Source organism: Protomyctophum parallelum (assembly GCF_964188405.1).
Source record: "Protomyctophum parallelum genome assembly, chromosome: 8".
In the NCBI taxonomy this organism is placed as follows: domain Eukaryota; kingdom Metazoa; phylum Chordata; class Actinopteri; order Myctophiformes; family Myctophidae; genus Protomyctophum; species Protomyctophum parallelum.
Genome location: NC_139703.1, coordinates 30116866 through 30138437, shown reverse-complemented (window position 1 = coordinate 30138437; position 21572 = coordinate 30116866). Strand labels below are relative to the sequence as shown.

Here is a 21572-nt window from a genome sequence, read left to right as displayed (position 1 = left end):
AAGCTCAAACACAACAGTAAAAATGGAAACCAATTGTTGGTTGCTGAAAATCGATACTATAAAATAACCACAATGATCCTTAATATTACATTTATGTTTTTAGTAGTTAAAATACCACTAGTGATGTTTTATTATTATCCAATTCCTATAAACTGAAAATCTGCCCCAAAAAGTTGACCTACATTACGCTTAGCGTTTCCATAAGATGCATGTAAATGGGACGATAGGTGATTCAGAACACGGTCAACTATGTACATCCCCACATCTCGATTTTTTCTTTCTAAATTTAGAGTAGCCTTTCTCCCTTTTCTCCCCAATTTAGTCAACATGCTGTTGTATCCTGCCAGAGAGGAGCCCCCACTGGAAGGGCCTTCATCCTACTCGTCCCGCCCAACACTCCCACGCCTGTAGGTGTACATCCAATGACCAATGTCACCGTCCCTGCCCGGCTTCCCTCCAACTGCCCCAGACACAGGTCAATTGTGTTCGTACAGACGCTCGAATTCAAAACGAATTCAAACCGACAACCTCCGTGGTGGTGGGAACTGGGCAGGGACTTAACCACTCCACCCGAGCGCCCTATACCCACATCTCTGTGACACTGACCTGTATCTCCTCGTAGGCCTCGTCAATCGTGGTCACCTGGTGTTGCTCGTGCAGGGCTGGCTCGTCACAGAAGAAGCACACCAGGCTCTTGTCACTCAGGCAGAAGAGCTTGACCTTCTCGTGGTCTTTGCAGGGATAGGAGCTCCTCTGAGCGTTCAGGATGGCGTCCAGCGGGAAGGCAGAGTAGCGCTCCACAATGTTGGACAACTTGAGACTCGGGGAGAGAAGGGGGTCGGCGAAGGTCCTCCGGCACTCTGGACAGTCCCGTGCTCCGCGAGGCTCCTGCCTGCTCCAATGCTCGGTGATACACTTTCTGCAGAAGTAGTGCTCACAACCAAAGCTTACGGGGTCCTGGTAGATGCTCAGACAGATGGAACAGAGGAGCTCGTCCTTCAGACAGCACGCCATTTGCAAACACAGAGACAGAGCTGCATCTAAAAGGGACACCTTGTTGGTGCGATGGATGATTCAATTCACTTCTCAGATTTGGAGGGGTTCGGTGTCATGCAGATGTTGACCGACAGATCTTAGGATTTTGCCACTGATTATCTGATTATCTGGTGGAAAAAGCACAAGAACACTTTAATACTAATCATTTGGCACAGTTGATGTTGTTGCATACACAGTACAGAAATGGTCAAAATCTAAATGAACTGAGGATTTCTATCATTTTAGAGTTTGCCATCACTTATCAAAACAAATGTTGGTTACTTGGTTTGCACGAAATTGGAAACAAGCCCATACACTCTGATCCCCATAAATTACAGCTGCATTTTGCCTCATGAGTCTTCGACAAGAAACCAGAATCACTCTTTCCTTAGTGTTCAATAAAGATCCGGAAAACTGTTATTGAGACTTAACCATTAGCAAAAATACATTCCTGTTCCACCGCAGTGTTTTAATTACAGTAAGTATTTGTATTGTTCTAGTGAGTTTGATTGATTGATTTAAATATTTATTAACAGTTTACAGTACATTTCAAGCACAACTCAATACAAAGACTGTTAACTGTGAGTGGACGACCCAATAAAGCATTACACTTGTTTACAAGAGGGTCCACCTTGTTCAATCCACCATACATTTAGAGACGTACAAATAATTAGACACTTCTATACAGCCAAAGAACAGAACAGGAATTCATCATAAAGGAGGTAAAGATGTGCTGTTACTTCAGGAAGCACCTGCAGTCAGTGCAGTGGGAAAGCAACTGTCTTTCCTCCCTCTCGGTCACTGACAGATTCCTTGATTTCCTCCTCTTTGGGTGGAATATTTCAGTGGCAACAAGCAAACCTTAACTAGTTGCTTATTTATTTCTACCGGGGAAAGTCGAGATACCATCTGCACTAGTAGAGATGAGCCTGCTTGGTGTTTAATTGACTGGTTGCGCCTTGCTTGCTACTAGCGGCATTTGTAAACACATCCAAGCAGGACCCACACGGCACCAACACGACAGCAGGGATACACAGTGCAGAGAGCAACACACACACACACACACACACACACGCACACAACCAACCAACCAACCAACCCGTTTAAAAAGCGAACACGCCAAATGTTAACTGCCTAAAAAGATTATCTAAGCGGATTTGCACGTATCTTCTCATGACAAAGTATTCATCTGCCGTTTAGACTACAATAATACATACTAAAACTGAACTCACCAGCTCAGCGCCACACCACCGACCATCAGCTCCACTGTTCACTCCTCCTTTCAGGAAGAACCACAAGCAGCGTTGGCACAAACCCCCTGTGCGAGCGTGTGGGTGTTATATTTACTAATATTCACGGCCAATGTGTCATATATAAGCTTACATCAATGTAAATGCGTGTAGTTTAATTATAATATTCTTACATAACTGCAATTATTACATGTACAACTAGGCTACAATAAACCGTTTGAATTGGTCCTATGAAGATGCGTTGCGCCCCTCCAGTAATGCAATGGTCCATCCAGTTCCTCTGGCCCTCCTCTTTTGTAGCGCTGCTTGCTCGCGCGCCGCGCACAGCTGATAATCTAAATCTTCCTCCCGGCAGGCGACAGTCGGTGCCTTGCTTTGACTGTAATAAATCCTCCATCGTGCGCTGAATACAAACATTACCACTAAAACTGTCCTAGTGCTAATGTATTACATAATAAACCTTAATTGGTGGGGTAAGGAATCATTGAACACAAACAGCAAAGCGAAAGTACTTTGACATCCATTATATTCTGGTCCGATTTGGACCAGTAGGTGGCAACAGTGTACGTGGTACAGGTGAACTGGTCTATTAAAAAATAAAACTTCTGGAACCTCAGATTTACTTTTGCAAAGTGAGTTCAGTTTGTGTGGCCTCTTAACTGGGCATTTGAATTGGGCCCGGGTCGTTGAATTTAGATAAATTACCAGTCTTTCATCACCCATTCACAGTTAGTCAAGAGGATTTACAATAGGCCTATATGTGCTATGTCACTCATACAGGTCAGGTACAACTGGAAAACAGTGAAATGTTGGTGTTCCACACTTATAATTACTTCCTAAAACAAGATAAAACTCTATGTAATATAAGGAGACTTTTTAAAGATAATATCAAGTTTACAATAGTAGAAAGACAGGAGTGGCCTGGGCCATGTCTCAGTGGTCCAGGCACCTTGGCTGGCTGGTAATCCAGTCTGGCAGTGTGCCGCGGGTTCGACTCCCGATCCCGACGGCCCTTACTGCATGTCTTCCCCCCATCTCTCTCCCCATTTCCTGTCAGCCTACTGTCTGTCCCTCCCATAAAAATAAAGGCAAAAGGCACAAAAAGAAACATTAAAAAATAAAGACAGGAGTGAATACAATAGAGGATAATATATTAACAATTTCGTATCTGGAAGGTATAATACATATTACAGTAGCCTGCAAGTTCAACGTGCGCAAAACTGCAATAAGAATAATTTACAGACTGAATGCAGTTTTATTTATTTATTTTAGGGCAAATTTATTCTTGGTGTCTGACCCAGTTTAGCAGTAAGTAATAATGACCTAGGGGCACATACACATGTTTGATGACTAATACTAATATATGAATAACACAATTGGGAGGGCAGCTGTTACAATGAACAAGTTTTGTTAGTAAAGTATTAACTGAATATATATCAAATCAAGCATACATTTCTTCCCCAAAGATGTATTGAGTTCATAAATTGTGCACCCAGTGTGATTCTAACTTTTGAATTGAATTTGAAGGACACCCGTAACTCTGTTAGACCTGTAAGGGTCCATTTGGGCCTCCCTCGTGGAACCCTGAGGGAATGAGAACCACTGACAGTACATAACTGTAGCCTATTATGTACTGTCTGTTGACACAGCATCTTGTGTTGTAAGAAAACTTTATGCTGGGCAAAATGCATCCGTTGTTCTCAGCTCTCCAGTTGCATTATACTGTCCAGAGACTAGTATGTAGTATCCCACTCAGGACCAATCAACAACTTATGTTACACAGTATTTTTGTAATATATATTTATTTACTAAATTATTTACAGTATATGTACATAAACATTACAGTAGCTGAGAACTGCTATGATTTAACATTTAAAAATAATAAATGTATGTGAATGAGTACGTAACCAACAGTATAAGAGTAATTTGTCATTACAGTCATATCTATTTAAAGTCAAATGCTCCTAATAATAATGTCCTAATTATTAGGAGATTTGGGCAACTATTGAACAGCACCCGGAGAGCAGTTGGATTTCATTGTCTTGCTCAAGGACATTTTCGACACTAAGCCTTAGCCAAGGTATATATAAACGCAGGTAAGGGCACTGATGTCATTTTCGATAAGATGCAATTCCAGTCGGCAGACTCGTCGCATTGGGGTGTCGAACTCACACCGGAAGTTCGTAGAAATCAAATTAGAGTCTATGAGAGCCGGCTAGACAGCTTATGAACAAACACTATTTCTGAAAATTGAGACCTTTATAAAATACTCGGCTCAGGAAAATAAAATAAAACATATCATCACACATTGTTTTCTGCTGTGTTGCTTTTCGATGTGTACACTGTGTCATTTTATAGAGCGTCTGAACGTGCCAAGTATTGCAAGCTTGTCCACTGTTTCCTGTCTGGCAACCAAATCTTGCAATACCTCCGAGACAGAAACGATACCAGCCACTGTTCAATAAAATGATGTACTGTGCACATTGAAAAGTAAGTGATTAGAAAACAACCTGTAATATCTTCTTTTATATTCCTGAACCGATTATATGACAAATGCAATCTTTCATAAATGGTGTTTGTTCAGCTGGTCCAGCCGGCTCCATTCACTGCCATGTATTTCATCAAACTTCCGGTGCAATGTTTACCACCCATGAAAGTGCCATGGCGCATCCCCGGTATCCAGAATGACCTTTCCTTCAGAAAGATCTTCCTTGCACTAAGCCAGGAAGAGCTGGAAATCGAACCTGGAACCTTATGGTTCCCAAACAGCAATTCTATCTCCTGAGCAACTGCCACACACTAAATTGTGTCATCTGTTGGATAGGATTCTTCATACATGATTCATGACAAAACTACTGAACTTCCACTTGTCGTGGAATGGTGAGGCACTCCTCTTCCTCCCCAAGGGGCAGGTCATCATCTGCATGTGCTGCCTCTTCAGCTGGAATGATGGGGGCTGCTCCACCACTACAGGTCCCATTTCCAATGTGGAAAGTGATGCTGACATTCACATGGGAACTGTTGGCTGGGGGACCAATAAGCTGAGAGGTGGGTTGAGGGAGGACAGTGGGCTGGAAGCTGATGGACTCAGTGTTGGTGAGTAAGGGCATGGGCTCTGACAGTGAAGACTGTGGGCTCTGCTGTGCTGGGGTGGATTGAAGTGAGCCTATGGACGGGTCCTCCTGAATGCTGTAACCCTCTATCCTTGTAAAGAGACATCAGAAATATAGATTTTGTCCAAATAAAATTATTTACCGGTAATCGTATGATTATGTAATATGTCACTAGTATGTGCTCACTTTAACTAACTTAATAACTTAGTAATAATGATGTAATGACCATTTTTATGTAGAAACCCTAAGCAGAGACATAGGGGGAGGAGCACTTCTCAACCACTTTTCAACCTTATCTTCATAATTCATATAATTTAAACTACAGCATTTCTCTTCCTGGAAAGTTAGCATGCTGAAATAGAAGCCGTTATTATTGCATTAAAAATAAAAATAAAAATTGTTTGAAATGACCCGATTCAGAACTGTCCACAGTTCTCTGAGACATCTTACAGTAAGTGGTCCTTTAATCCTTTAATTAAATAAATGTATAAGCAGCAACACATTATTGTAACCTATTGCCTATTGCATTTAAGATTTAGGCATTTCGCAGACGCTGTATTCCAGAGCGACTATGCATTGTCCCTGACAAATAAACTTATAAATGTAATAAATAATAATAATAAAAAAGACTGACCAGATTTATTGTAGGTTTCCTCTGTTCTCAGAAGACACTGTTGTTCTGGGGATATGTTGGAGAAAGCAACAAGCTCAACGTTCGTTGAATGACACGGATCCACCTGTATCAGAGAAGGAGAGACAGACTCTATTAGTAAGTCATATACAGTATGACTTATATTAATATAAATTATTTCAGATCAAATAAGCACAACTCACGTCATTCTCCCTCTCACAATTTCCATTTGCATCTATTTTTGGAGGAAAGGTTTGGGCCTCTGGGTAAGAAAGAACCGTGCAGAGAGATGACAAATATTGACACAACATGAATCAAAAATTAACAAAGGTTGAATAATTACAACTCATCTCAAATGTGCAGCATAATCAACAGAATAAATAATGTAATTTAAAAGGTTGAATTTTGTTCCAGGCTACCTTCACCATTTATCGGAATGGTTTTACGGTGGATCAACAGCACCACGATAATAATGAATACCATAAGAAGTCCAGTGACACCAGCAATTACTGCAACTAAAAAAGTAGGTAGGCAAAAGTACACACATAAATCCACAATGTTTCTATATCCACACAAAGTAAAGTAAAGTCTGAAACACTGCTTTGGTCACAAAGGTACTTCTTCATGACTTATAATAAACTTTGACCAATTAGCATACCTAATTGTGGCCCAGAGTTGGGCCATGGTGTTGGTATTTGGGTTTTTGTTGGTTCTTCTGGGATGACAACTAGATCACTGACAGGTCTAGAGGGTAAGCTTGATGGATTTGCAGTTGTTTGTAGATTTATGGTTTGGTGCACAGTACTGCCATGTGGATCTGTCTGTATCCTTGGATGCAGGGTTGTATAAGCAGCAACCACAGGCTCACACACTGTGTCCGAGGTAGCATTGCCATGTTTCACGATAGCCCTTCCTTGACAACTGGAGAGGAGGGGAAACAATTCAGAAGATCTTAGATTATGCACCACAAATAACTATAGCTAGCTATGTGGTTGTGCTTCACTCATGTGCTTCACTCACTCTGTATGAGGCCGACAACATTCGGTGTAAGAGATCTTATCAGAGAATGTCCCATCAGGACATCTTTTACACCTCACATCGTAGTCTTTTCCGCCTGAAATAGATACAAAAATCATTTTAAATGTATATATCACACTATACTGTGGCTGTGCATATACATATCTCCTATATACTTTGCCGTGTGATTAATAGTGAAAATAGCTCACAATGCATTGTGATGCAATGTGTTGTAAGCTTGTAGATCTGCTTTTTTGCTATTTTAGAACGTTTGAAAATGTTGTTATAATGACATGCCAAATATAGGTATGCCGGGTTGACAAACATGATTTCACATATCTGTAATAATGAAAATACGGTATGTTACATTCTGAAAAGATATCAATGGCCTCCTGGAAAATGGTGAGCATTGTACCTTCTCTAGAGACGCCCTCCCCAGCCTTGCAGGATTTGTACATCTTACAATCTGTACAGTATGGGTCATCAAAGTCCATGATGCAGTACCACCCAGTCTGACACACACATTTGGACTTTGTGGTACTGTTGCAGTTCTGGGCATACTGCAGACCCTTGTCTGTTCAACAAGAAAAAAGATGGCATTTCACATGCAGGGAGTCAGGGACTACCAAACAGGTACAGTAATGTACAATATATAATAATGCATCCACCCACCTGTTTTACACTCAGGGCATTTCATGCAGTTTGGAGCATAGTTTGAGTTTTCCAAGTATTGGCCACTGTCACACTCTTGACACTCACTGTCATTTGTGTCGCTGCAAGAATTCTTTATCAGCTTCATCCCTGTTAGAAAAACAAACAAATGCAAGAAACACAAAAACATTTGAATTTGGTGAACAAACACAGAAATTTGGTGGCATACATGTTCTCAAATCTACTTTTCATGTTGCTTTTCTGTGTTCTAGCTGGAGCCTTTTTCTACCAGTCAGAGTCATGTGTGTTGTCAGTTATGGTATAATTTACGGTAAAATAATAAAATAAATAAAAGAGAACAATGCTCTGTTCTGGGAAGATTTCGTGGAATGCTATTTGCTTTGAAGAGAGCACACTTTCGCCTGTGCCTTATTTCCTTTATTTATTTATTTTTTAACTATTTTGAAAAACTTTTAAATAGTTCAAGCTCACAATGTGTCGATGTAGATTGGCTATTTGAAGTATTTTAAAATGTTTTTCAAAATAGTAAATTGATAAGTGAGCGGGTGGTTTGGGACATATCTATCAACTCCTACGGTTGGTCAGGGCACCTGTTCATTTGGTAGCTTAACTGAGAAGAATATCAATCCTCTACAAACTACAAACACCTCACACTGCGAGTTGTTGTGAGCTTCTAGATTCACAATGTTTTCAATGTCTTTCTGATGTAACATTTGACAATTTGACTAATTGTAAAGGTCTTAAAAGCCATTAAATTGTAACTTTAGAAATGTTCAGATACCATATATATACACTGTATATAACGTATGTTGGCTTGTTTACTGTTGAGTGAGAAAACAATGTTGCACATTAATCTAATCATCCAAATAATTTGGGGACCCCTCTGGGCCCTGGTCCTGACCCCAGTTTGACACCCTCCTGAATGAGCAAACCAGTAGAGTCAGCAGCGACAAAGAGTCTAGAGTACAAAGGGAATTGGGAATTGACTGAATGACTAAATTAGGAAGAAGAAAAAAAATCAATTGAAAAACAAAACACTTCATTGTGCTGAATCTAAGGGCCGATTCATACTCCTATTTTAGAGCCGAATAAAAGTCGGTTCGGCGCTGTAAAGCCTACAATTTGACGTCATTTGAGGTTCGGGGGGGCGGGTACCGTCCTAAAGTCGGCTCTTCGGTGCTACTGAAAATTTCTGACGAGCCGAAATCATTTCGGCACTACAGCGCCGAAACAGCGGTAAAATAGGAGTATGAATCGGCCCTAAGACTATGTTTTTTTTTGGGGGGGGGGGGGGGTTTCAATGGAATTATCCTAAAAAACAGGGTCGTATAATTCATCTCTTACCAGGCGGACACCTGCTGCAGCACAAGTTTGATACATCATCCAATAGGTATTCTTTCTCTGGGTTCTTACAATCTCCACGTGAATCTGCATGATACGGTAGAGAATACTCCTGCTGTTTAAAAGTAAAGAAAGAAAGAGGTTGCTGTAATTGAGCAGCTCAATTAGAACAGAGCGCAAGAAAGTCCCAAACTCAAATCTGTGTGAAGCCTTCATGTATCTGTAAATAAATTATCTAGATGGTAAAAGCAGGGTACTGTGCTGAGCGCTGACCTATACTGGTTTTGGACTTTTAGTGCCAGGTAATATCTGTTGGAGCTGCAGATGTTTGGTTTCCCACACAGAAGACAGAGGTTCAAATTCAGCAGTGGTGGAAAAAGTACTCAATTGTTTTACTTGTACAATATTGTACTACTCTGTTACAAGTACAAGTCTGGAATGCAAAATGTACTTGAGTAACAGTAGTACATAAGTATTTGTATGAAAATGTACTTAAAGTACCAGTAGAAAGTACAGAGTACTCACTATGCAGAATGTCCCATTTATTCACGACACATTGTGAGCATAAAATGTATAAAGGGCTGAAGTGGTTAATGTATGTGTTTTTGTCCTCCAATCAAAGTGTTGTACAACAGGAAATGGAACAGTCTACACAACGACGTGTGGTTTAACCACTGACAGTAAGAGTTCTATCATCTAACTGTTAAGCGATAGACATTCTTCCTGCCATTATGAGAAACTTGTTATTTTTCCTTTCCCCTTGGCTGTATTCCTAAACCACCACACTGTTTCTCCAGAAGTGATAAAAGTTAATTTAGACAGGAAGCAGCAGAACACAAGGACATAAGGTTATTGCTGGGGTATGAGTTGTTCTGAAACTGCATCAGGTGCCAATTTCATTTCAATGAATAGTCATGCAGGTTGACTATTATTTATCCTGCAGCTGTTAATTTCCTTATACTATCAATGCATGTGTATGATGTGTAGTAGTATTGTTATTACTGAAAGTGGACTTCAATCTGATAAAATGTGATACATTTCCCCCACATTCCTCTGGCTATATGCCAATTGTAGCCTGGCTAGTGGTTGGTGATTACAGTGGGAGCTGTTCTATTCCCATCCCCATGTCAAGATACAGAGAAAGAAAAAGGGCATAGGCCTATATTGTATTTTGGTATAGAGTAGACTAAATCAAGAATATTCTATTAATACATTTGATAACATACTCCCTTTATAATCAATGCTGTTGAATAGATTCACAGGAAATTTGATTTGTGTAGAAAGGCAAAGTTGTAAATTGGATTATGGAGAGACATTGACATATTTCATATTTCCTTTCATATTCATAAAAGCAATAGCCTACTTGCGGGTAGTCTGTAAACTATTAGACAGCACAATTAGCCTACGTTCAGAGAACTTCAGACGTTTTTTAATTAAGACACCGACAATGTGAATGTTTAGAGTAGGCTAATCCTGTGTGTGTGTGTGTGTGTGTGTGTGTGTGTGTGTGTGTGTGTGTGTGTGTGTGTGTGTGTGTGTGTGTGTGTGTGTGTGTGTGTGTGTGGGGTCCCCCCACACAAAACCTTCAGAAAGTAAAGTGCAGGCTACTGCCTTTAAAGAAATCCAGCGAAATAGGAATAAAATAATTGACAACTTTTCAAGGAAGTAGTCTAATCTGTAATATACCGGATTCCACCCCCAACTGCGACATAACATCAGATGGTGATGGTTACGGAGAGTGAGTGAAATAGTAAGCTTACTACTTTCAAATAACCTACTTTCAAATAACGCTCCCGATTGATACCTGGCGTCCTTGAGACGAAGGACGGCCAGACGGCAGAATGAATCTTACCTTCGTCGTTCTGGCATTCAGCAGGATCGCAAACAGTATACACGTAGAATCCCTCATTGCTTTCTTAATCTTAACTAGAAACTAAAGTAGGCTACATTACAACCCTATGCTACACAACTACAACTATAACTTGATGTTGTCGTTGGCATTGCACTTCATTTTAAATCTGACACGTTTTCAAACCGTCAGTGACTGACAACAAGCAAGGTGTTTTCAGTTCCCCGAAAATGAGACCGGGCTTTTTAGAGCCAATACAGGAAACAAAACGAACTGCCTCTAAACTGGTCAGAGGAAGTTGATTGACGCAGATTTTAAGGCATGTCAAAAAGTAATTATCTCCGACATAAAAATCAATTCATAAAAAAAGTAATATTTAATATATATGGCCCCCGGCCTACTGTGTGTAGTGTGTGTTGTGTACATACACATAATTGGGACAAACCAAAGGACTATAGGCCAGGCCTATACACACACACACACACACACACACACACACACACACACACACAGGCAGCCTATCATGAATACTGTAGCCTACCGCTGTACATTCATTAAAAATCCAAATGTATACAGTAAAACAGGTGTTTTGAAAGCAGAGCAGGGACAGTTCTCAGTAGGCTACCCCGATTCAACCTGTTTCCAGCTTCCTTTGTGGTGAAGCATTGTAGGCTATGTAGCTTGTCATAACATTATTATACTGTCATAATCTGTGGGCACGCATAAGACAGAAAAGTTATGCAAGTACTGGAAATTATATGCTTATAATGTAGTCTGATCCTGAGTCAGCCAGTGCTGTTCACTCCTGTGTGAAGCATAGCATTGTGATTTCACAACCAATATGCTGAATTCTTAATCCTTATGTATGAATCATACAATTACTGTTGCATTCACAGTATTCAGTGTTCACTCTAAACTTAAGAAAACAGAAATGGCAAACAATATTGTTTATGGTCTTAACTTCTGGCCTTCAATGAAATGCTATTATGTCTATTAAAGCTATATGGCCTACTGTATTTACTATAGCATACTGGTTTACTGTAGGTCTTTATTTAAAAAAAACTGATAGCCCAGAGGATAATTGAAACTGACGATAGAGAAAACAGAACAATCAGGTGCTCACAGGAGATATACAAAATAAAGATAGTGAGGTATATTTTCATACCACACAGAGGAGTATTGAACACGGCAGACAGACGAGATGGAAGTTCCAAGATGTTTATTTCTCAACGAAGTATACAGCTTACAGCATAGACAGGCTCACGTCAGCCAGCAAAGTGGCAGACGTCTCCCCATGTGGCTTGCGCCCGGACTGACTGACCACTCATTGTATCCTGGTTAACCTATTTAAACAGTTGACATGGGTGTAGGGTCGACATTTGTTGCATATTATTAGTGGCACAGTCTTTGATCCACCTGTCTGTCTCAAACCCCTTTGTCACACAAATAGCCTAGCCACCGGCAGCTCCAGGATATCTCACCCTGGGACGGCCGACACCCAGATGCTAATCACCAAAAATAGGTCTACTGCAGAGCATGACACAAGAGCATGTCAATCACACAAGGAATGAAGGAAGAAGATCATTGTAGGCTATAATTATGGAATCCTATATTCTTCAATAGCTAAAAGTAGTTGAAAGTATCAATCGTGCCGACAGGGCCAAACTGTGATCAAAGCGTGAGGAAAAAAACAGGCACTCAGGATTAAAGCAGATGAAAAGGCTTTATTAATATAAAGCAACTGCCAACATGTTTCGACCTCGGAAGATCTTTGAAAGACCTTCCTTAATAGTTCTTTCTCATGAAACTGAGATTTTAGAAGCCTTAGAGAGAATGCAAGGTTGCATTATCCATCTAACAACATACAGAACATCCATCTGTCTCGAAGGTAATTCATTACTCAATAGTGAAGAAAGCATAGAGATGGAAACCTTCAATAGCAACAGCCTTTTTGGGGGTAACCTAAAGTCACACAAGAACACCTAAAAGATTTCAGTAGCCTCCACATACAATCTAGTTCTCAGAGTGTGACAGACAGACAAAATAAATTTCCCCTCAGTGGGCGAGACAGTGTTAATACCAAAACTCAGCACTATATGTAGGCTTTGAACATGCATTGCTGATGTTTTTGTACTGAACTTTAAAATAGTGACAAAGAACTCCGACATAATTTGCATTGCACCCGTTTCAACACACCATGTGATGACTGCAAGTTCGGCTTCTCATAATCAATTAACCTGCATGGAAGTCTACTCAGGGGAGGAAGTGAAAAAATTGGTCTGTTTCTTCTTTTGGTCCTGTGTGTGATTAAGATTAAAGACTGATTTATGCTTTGTTGTATGATGGAATACAAATTAAGTATTTAGATGGTCATGTACAGACAGTTGATGTTAAGTGCTGTGGTGTGGTTTCCTGCCATGTCAACTACCCATTCTTTAGAGTATGAACTATTGCACTTCCTTAAAGCTATTCCAGTCTTACACAAAAGAAAACCACACAAGAAGTGACAAAAATTGAACAGTTCAAGCTTTTGCTCACTCAGATATACATACAGTATGTATATTAACCACTGCTGTACATAGATATAAACACAGTATACAGTAATTCAATGTAAACATATGATTGCGCATATCGACTTTGCTGTTATTTCTTTGGGAGTGGGCCATAGACCCTTTAATCTAACGTTTTGACAGCCGACATGTTGATGTGTCATAGATGGTAAATGCAGGTGATGGTACAGTAATAACATTAATTGTGGGCAATGTGTGTGTATTTATCTGTTACAACTCCTATAGCACAATTAACTTCATGTTGGAACACAGAAACAACTACGGATGAAATACATCTACAATTAATGTTATTACCATTCACCCAAATAATGTCCATTCCACTGTGTGAAGAAAAACCTTTGCAAGTTGTACATTTTTGCAGGTTTTGGTTCAGATAAATTACAGTCAATTGTGATTAGAAATATATTCCGATCAACTTGAGGCTAAATGGTCAAAAGCACTGAACATAATCAACTACTCCATAATCGATTATTTATTGTCTTGATTATTTTCTTTGCAACATTTTCTTTTTCAACGATATTGTACCTGTACCGGTATTTGTTTTAGTTCTTTGCTGTATTGTCACTTTGTATTTATTTGCTTACCTTCCCGTCTATGCTGTTCAACCTGTGGGGTGGGGGGGTGGGGGTAGCCATAAAAAAATTAAAATAAATAAAGATTATCACAAAAAAAAAAAAAAATAACGACTCCATATTCGAAGTTGAAGGCAGCCTGGACAAATAATTGTACACACTCCATACTTGGTGTAAACGTGTGATATGACAATAAAGTTGAACTTTGATATGTCATCATTTTCTATTTTTATTTGATCATTCCCAGTGTAACACAACCGGCATGCAGACTTCATACAGACTATGAATTGGCTTCAAATTACAAGCTCTAATTAGTATTGGTTAAAACACACACACACACACACACACACACACACACGCACGTAAAAAAAAACCACAATATGTAAGAAACATTGATGTATACATTTAAAACCAGAACATGAAGGACATTATCAAATGGTAGGATGTGTTAGTTTGTTTTTCTGAGAGAGTTGCTGGAAACGGTACCGAGCCAATCGAGAAACATCTAAGATTGTGTCAGTGCGCTGGCTGCACGACACTCTGGACACAGATAGATCCTGAAAAATGAATGTCTTACTGCTTTTAAAATTAATTACAGTTTCATTTTTGACATATTTATGAGACATGCCAAGTTGACAGTAAACGTTCTGCAATATTTTACCAAGTGGTCCTTGTGCTGTGACTTTTCCAAGGGACGACCAGCAGAGGTCTCTGTGTCTAGATTGCTCCGTAGGTCAAGAGTGCTAGGCTGTGACAGGGTGTTCTGGCCTGTATTTGACCAGCCTGACAGACAGTGCTGGAGAATTGCAAACAAAGTGATGAGATGAGTAATAATAATATTTACAAAAGGTAATAGAAAAGACTCACATTTGGAAAATGTCACAATGATAAATAATAATGAAATACGTGAGACTTTTCCACTCACCGATGGTAACCCCAAACTATTAGAGGGGTCAAAACTACACCGTCGATGGGGTTTGTATTTATAACTTGGCAAGAGGGTGGAACAAGGAATGCTGACCCTGAGATACAAATAAAGAGAATAAAAGAGCAAAATAAGATTTTGTGTATGACTAAAGCGCCTTGAAACATACTAAAGTACACAAATGTCAATTCCCGGCCCAGCCATCACAAACGTGTCTCCTTGGTTAACATACAGTATTCAAAGTGTGCTAGCCTATTACGCACCAGTGGATTAAATAAACCCATAATTTTAAACTACAACCTTCTATATTATGAAAGCTAGAGCAGAAGAGAACACAAATCTAAGACAACAGCTTCCTTCTTGTTACCACCTTCTTCTACTGTATATAAAAACACTCACTGCAAATGCACATCACGCTTGTGTCACATTACAACTTTCAGGTGACATAATCCAGAACTCAATGCCAACGACGCATGAAATCGATTTCGCACAGCTTGAAGTGTCCACATTTGCGCGTGGAGTATGTTTCAGGCTTCACAAAGGCGCATACTGATACTACTATACATTTGACAGGTATTTAGGCACGATATTCCTGCCTGTCAGTGCACGTGCTTTAACTGCATTGTTACCTAATCAATGCTGGTTCTGCAGTAGTGTGAGGCTGAAGGGATTTTGGCTTTTTGCACACAGGACAACGCTCCTCAGGATCCAGTGGAATTGGGAACAGTCTGCTATTAATCCTGTAACAGAATGTACCTAGAAAATAGCACAGCAGACACAAAACAATTATTGAAGGGAATTAACTGTTTTGACGGAAAGAAATTTGTTATAATACAATTCTCACACTGATGAGTGTCCATGTGGGCCTCTTGTCCAGCATCATCAATTAGCAGTGGTGGGACAAAGAAGTCATCCTCAGGAAATCTATTAGAAGGACCAGACACAATTTAACAACATACTTATGAGTGGAGCTTGACATAATATACTGTTGCCGACCCCGTCAGGCAGAAACCTTGTATCTTCATTTACCCCACTTTTAACACCCTGAGTGGCATAAACGGAGGTCTCCGTCCTATCAAATAGTAACGCACAACACTTAGGACGGAGATTAATAAAAGGACGGAACTTAATTGATCAAAATCGAGTGCATTGCTCCATAGGCTGGTTGCCTGTTGGGCAACATTCAATGTCATTTCCGGTTGGGAAAATGACATTTGGGTGACACAAAATGTCACCCGCCTATTTTAGTGGATGACTGTGACCGAAAATATTAAAACGTGAATAACTCTTGATCTAAATCAATCCGTCCAATTCTAATCAAAGATTATGTTCTTTGACGGCCCATCACGGTCCCGTCGCTAGTCTATCTACTTCAAGCTACTTCCGAAATGGTGCGGAGCAACGTTGAAATAGGTCCTGAAGAAACAAATCGCTGGGTGTCCTGATTTAATGGTTACAAATACCCCCGGGCGTTCGGGGTGTTAATGTATTTTGAGGTGCCCCTCCAATGCATGGCTTTTGAACATTGTCATATGGCAGCCAAGTCTATGGACTTGTTTGTTTAGGGCAGCAGTTAAACAAACATTGACAACATGAGATGTCATATGACCGATAACAATACAGTGGGTGCCCCTCACTTCAAGTGTGATTTTTCATAAATGCCATAATTCATCCGCACAAGATTGGAGAGTCATGCAAAAAGTATAAAAATTAGCAGATCTGCAAGCTAAAACAAAACGCAATGCATCGCGACTAGATCGGCAATTTTCAATAATTCTGAAGCTTTTTGAAAGTGAGAGAGGTGTCTGTGGGTATGGTATTATACTGTAAATATTGAAAAGGTATTAAGCAAGAGATTGTGACTATATAATAACTACACTGGACCAATTGGAACACAGGTCCTTTATTCCCCATTTCCTGAAAACTAACAGTTTGGGACATACAAGGTTTCCATTACAGTGACGATACCCCCGTGCAATGGAGTGTGTGAACCACTCACCCTTCTTGTTGCCTGTGGACACATTTGTCTTGATTTACTGATCGAAAAGTAAGAAGGTCATTGAAGAACTCGTCAGAATGCTCCAATGAGGAGCTCTCCACATCCAGGATTCCTTCCAGAAAAGAAACAAACACCAGAGTCAGAGCCGTTCTTGGATAAGAGAGAGCCTAGTGTGAAATATGACTATTAATATCATGTGTACTGTAGGTATACCTGCTATCCAGTCATACCCGAGTAAGGGCTGCACATATTGCCTGTCTGAGGCAGACATCTGTTCACATGCAGAAGACTGAAATGTGACTCTGTTAGCAGTCTCCCTCTACAAATACAGAAAGATTTGGGTAATGTCGAGTAAGTTATCAGTGCTCAGTTCAAATAGAACTAGTAAAATGCCTCTCGCCCAGGTCTCCACCAGGATAGGAGCAAGGAAAGTGGCATTTCTTCTTCAGCCTAGTGGGAATATGCGTGCAGAGTTTCACCGCAATTGGACGCGGTGTTCATGATTTACGGCATTTTGTACAAAACGGGCCACTCCTGAAAACTTTGGAATCCAATCATAGCCAATCAGGATGTAATAAAATCAAACAGTCCCGTCTTGATCACATGACTATAGAGATCACGTGTACTGATTTGTGTGATATTTGGATAAAATCTGAAGGAGTAATTTAAAAAAAATTGTTTTACATAAGTGGCACTATAAAGAGCATAATGCATTATGTGAAAAATGCAGGTCAAAGGTTTTTCCTTTGCCTCTGGGGAGTGTGCACAAAACAGAATGGGCCAGTTATAGTGCCACCATGAGGCTGATGTGTATATTTTCAAGTGGCATTTCTTCCTTAATCCATAATGGGAATGTGCATAAAATGTTTTCACTCTGCGTTCATGATTTGAGGCATTTTGTTCAAAATGGACCAAACTTTGAAAGGCAATGGGGATGGAATATGAGGAAGTGGACAGGTCTGTGTTGATCACATGACTATGGAGATGGTGTACCGATTTGCGTGATGTATGGATAAAATGTGTAATCTAAAGAAATGTGTTTAGCTATAACAGGCCGTTGTGGAAAAATTGGGGCGGAGGTTCGTTGTTGGCAACCAGGGATTGTGTGTGCATTGACCGGGGAAACGGTGCCGGAGATTAGCTGTACCCGGACGGACGGACAGAGTGCAAAACATACTCTCCCCATGCCTTCGGCCTGGTGGAAACAATAAGAAACTCCACTTTGGACACATTTGTTCGTTTTAATGGAGCCATTATGTGTGAGTGAATGCCATTATAATTTATCATGTACAAAGTAATAAACAACATGTCTCTTACTCACCCTTTCCTTGTCTCCGTCAAAGAGATGGGGTCTGGGATTGTGTTGCCTTGTGTCATCAGGTCTTCTGTTACCGTCTTTGAAAAGGTCTGAAGACAAGTGATCAAGACTGAAATCAATGTGCGTCTGGTATGCGTATGCTGATAACTTGATAACCAAGTAAGATTACTTAACTTCAGTGAATCAATTAATATTGACATCAGTGGCTATTTTTATTTTTCCCAAGTCTTTTGAATTATTTATTGAGCGAGTACACACAGAGTGCCGACCACATTTATGCCGCCGTAAATCTATGCCAGTGTTCTATGGCTCTGGTATGTGAAATACTTGCAATGTAACAATAGAGACATTCTAGCCTAGTGCTAGCTCACCCGTAGCCCTAGCCCTCCAAGCAGAACCCAATGGTACTGAAGTTTCTGAATTTTTTTTAGACCCAGACCATGGGGTCCTGTTCCAGCAGTACCCTGCCACCTGGTACGCGGACATAAACAAAACATAAACACCGTGAATACGGCCTGTCTGCGCTCTTTTACGGCTTTTTTTCCTCTGAGGGCTTCTGAATCTGTGAAGTTTAAGTACCTATACATACCGCTGCGAATATCTCCTGTGGCGCGGAAGCCGTTAAGTATTTTTAATCTTTGTTTGACCGATTTGGTCGCTTTGATTCTTCTCTTCCTTCCTTGTTTATTGACACCTCATTGTACCGCCTATCTGGCTAGCTAGTGGCGCTATAGCTATGACAGAGCAGATCAGAGGCAGGGACGTAGCCGCACAAGCCAACCGCACACCGGGTGGCGGTACAATAAACGGTAAACAAACAAGAAGAAATAAAGCGACCAAATCGGTCAACGCTTCCGCGCCACAGGAGATATTCGCAGCGGTATGTATAGGTACATATAGTTCACGAATTCAGAAGCCCTCAAAGGAAACTAGAAAAAGTGCCCTTCTGGGCACAGGTTTCCACCAGGATGAGCAGATGTGAAGAATTCCAGGCAAAGGTTTTTCCTTGGCCTCTAGGGAGTTGGCATACAAAGTTATCCACAGATCCGTGCAGTTAGAGGTAAAAACACTTTTCGGCCAGTTATAGCACCACCTTGAGGCTGAGTTGAAATTGTTCATGTTGCATTTCGTCCTCGGCCTAGTGGGAATGTGGGTGCACAATTTCACGGAAATCACGCAATGTGTTCATGATTTGCAGCATTTTGTTTGAAACTGAGCACTCCAGTGAACTTTGGAAGCCAATCTTAACCAATCAGGATGGAGTGTGAGAAATCTGAAAGACCGGTTTCGTTGAATGGCTCTAGAGAGACTGTGTACCAATTTGCGTGATGTTTGGACAAAATCTGTAGGTGTACTGTGCAAAAACTTGTTTTGCACAAAGCGGCCTCTTGGTGGCGCTATAACAGGCCGTTCTGGAAAGTTTGGGGCAGAGGTTCATCGTTGGCATCCAGGGAGTGTGTGTGCAAAATTTGGCATCGACCGGGTTAACGGTGGCCGAGATTAGCTGCTCACGGACACACGGACGGACACACACACGGACACACGGACGGAGTGCAAAACATCCCCCCTTCGGCCTGGTGGAGACAAACAGGCCGTCAAACGGCGCAGATACGATGTTAGTGAGCATATTTATGTCCGCGTTCCAAAATTCCCATACGAAAATATAAATATGAACAGAGACCCTACCTACACAAAGCGACATCCAAATTTCAGAAAAGCTTTATGGAGGGTTCCGAGAGGGGCTAGCTCACCCGCACCTCTGGAAGCTGTCACTCCAGTTGCTCCACTTGATTGACGCATTGTTTCATTGTGCACAAAGGACTCGGAAGGTTTAGTGAGGGCTGCTCTTACAGATCCCCGGTCGCCGTCAAACAGGGTCACCATTTCTTCAGATTGTTGGTTGTCCATTGTCTCCTCTGCTTCAGATCCACGTAGAGAGACATGTATCTGATTCTGTTCTGCGACTGTTCCATCTGTGATCAGATCAGTGCTAACTGGGAGGACCTGGTGGTTGCAGCAGGTTAGATTCTGCAGTTTTTCACCTCGCTGCCACAGCTGCACCAGTAGTTCTTTGTTGCGCTCTCGCAAAACAGCCAAACGATCGCATGAAGACATGGCACATTGAATTATCTCGCGGTTTATGGAAACACGTCAATACATGTGATCTGAAATCTGCTAAATCAATTCGGTTTGGATTTAAAGTTCGTTTACTCAACAACGCGTTGACAACATCCGTTTGATTGGATAGAAACAGTTTACCCACAATGCCATGCGAGAGGAGCAACAGACGAATGGAGAGAGCCCGGGAGCCCCCCCCCCCCCCTCTCTATGGAGGAGACCATGGGGAGGAGACTATTGAACAGCAGAGGGCGCCGGCGTTATCCTGATGTGAAACGAAATGGTTTTACATTGAAGATGAGAGAAACATTGTTATGAAAACACTTTAAAGGGCTTTAAAGGGCCAACATTTTCACAAAAATATATATTTTTAAACAAAGACGATAAACGTACATTCTTACACCTATGTTATCAATGCACAGCATATAGTTGTTTTTTATATGCTTTAAAAAAATATATAATCTGAATCCTTGTCTTAGACAAATATTTTCTGGTAGCTCTGGCAAGTTTAGATTAGTTAGAAAAAGAAAGCAATCCAGACCAACCCGTCCACCAGTGACATCATCGAATAGAAACAGCAGGCTTTCTTTTCCTGAAAAGTTGCAATGCAAAAATCAAAGCCATCGTTCTCACTATAATAGAAATCTAAATATATTTTAAAACAAACCTTGTTTAAAAAGAAATGATGTCACTGGTGGACGGGTGTCTGAACTGCCCACAGCCGTCCTATGAGACACAGACAAAGTAGAAAAAATGGTGGTGTTTTATCATGAACATTAGTGAGGACCAATTATATGAAGATATGTTGAAAAGTGGTCCTTTAAGAAATATAAGATAAGAATATATTTTCACAACCAACATGCTAATAAGTAGGCCTACTACTACTTTTCAATGTTTGACAGGACATGATAGATTACAATTTACAATTTAGGCATTTAGCAGACGCTCTTAATCCAGAGCGACTTACATTAAGCAAGAACAAAAAAGCATGGGAATACATCACATAAAAACATTTATCATGAAACATGCGTAAGCTAAGAAAGTAACAGTGGAATATCTATATAATGAAACTATACATATAAACTATACATATATACTACTATGCTATACATATGTACTATGACGTGCTATGACTACATACAATGCAATTATAGTGCTGTCT

At 40.5% G+C, this 21572-nt stretch overlaps 3 protein-coding genes across 4 annotated transcripts in view; all 3 read right to left on the bottom strand.

Moving 5' to 3' along the window:
• Window positions 1-1143, bottom strand: part of trim62.1 (tripartite motif containing 62, tandem duplicate 1) — a 39583-nt gene extending 38440 nt beyond the window's left edge. Inside the window, exon 1 of the mRNA XM_083770443.1 lies at window positions 607-1143. Coding sequence (XP_083626569.1) covers window positions 607-1014 — 408 coding nt within the window. The 5' untranslated portion in view covers window positions 1015-1143. The remainder of the gene's footprint in view (window positions 1-606) is intronic.
• Window positions 1144-3618: 2475 nt separating this feature from the next.
• On the bottom strand, window positions 3619-11120 carry tnfrsf1b (tumor necrosis factor receptor superfamily, member 1B). Of its 2 annotated transcripts, none has more exons than XM_083770680.1 (10): window positions 10912-11120; window positions 9063-9174; window positions 7719-7847; window positions 7462-7620; window positions 7050-7143; window positions 6688-6950; window positions 6449-6544; window positions 6233-6291; window positions 6033-6135; window positions 3619-5484 (listed from the first exon to the last, which is right to left on the bottom strand). In XM_083770680.1, exons 1-10 carry the CDS (start codon window positions 10966-10968, stop codon window positions 5138-5140), a joined length of 1419 nt encoding a protein of 472 aa, XP_083626806.1. In that variant the 5' UTR covers window positions 10969-11120; the 3' UTR covers window positions 3619-5137. The 2 variants fall into 2 exon arrangements, with proteins under 2 accessions (XP_083626806.1, XP_083626807.1); XM_083770681.1 differs by having other exon boundaries at window positions 9132-9174.
• A 3361-nt stretch (window positions 11121-14481) lies between these two features.
• miip (migration and invasion inhibitory protein) lies at window positions 14482-20407 on the bottom strand (the record flags this gene model as incomplete). The annotated part of the gene is made up of 9 exons (XM_083771108.1): window positions 14482-14607; window positions 14712-14846; window positions 14976-15072; window positions 15605-15731; window positions 15820-15899; window positions 16975-17086; window positions 17188-17293; window positions 18296-18381; window positions 20050-20407. 9 exons carry the CDS (start codon window positions 20405-20407, stop codon window positions 14482-14484), a joined length of 1227 nt encoding a protein of 408 aa, XP_083627234.1.
• Between the last annotated feature and the right edge of the window lie 1165 nt (window positions 20408-21572).

What these genes read in the sequence shown, in the direction of transcription:
- tnfrsf1b (XM_083770680.1), bottom strand. Translation starts at nt 10,968, where the DNA reads ATGAGGGATTCTACGTGTATACTGTTTGCGATCCTGCTGAATGCCAGA. An exon ending in CTGCAGCAGGTGTCCGCCTG is followed by an intron (nt 7,848 to 9,062) that starts GTAAGAGATGAA and finishes TTTTTCTAACAG; the next exon opens with GGATGAAGCTGATAAAGAAT. An exon ending in GGAGGGCGTCTCTAGAGAAG is followed by an intron (nt 7,144 to 7,461) that starts GTACAATGCTCA and finishes TATCTATTTCAG; the next exon opens with GCGGAAAAGACTACGATGTG.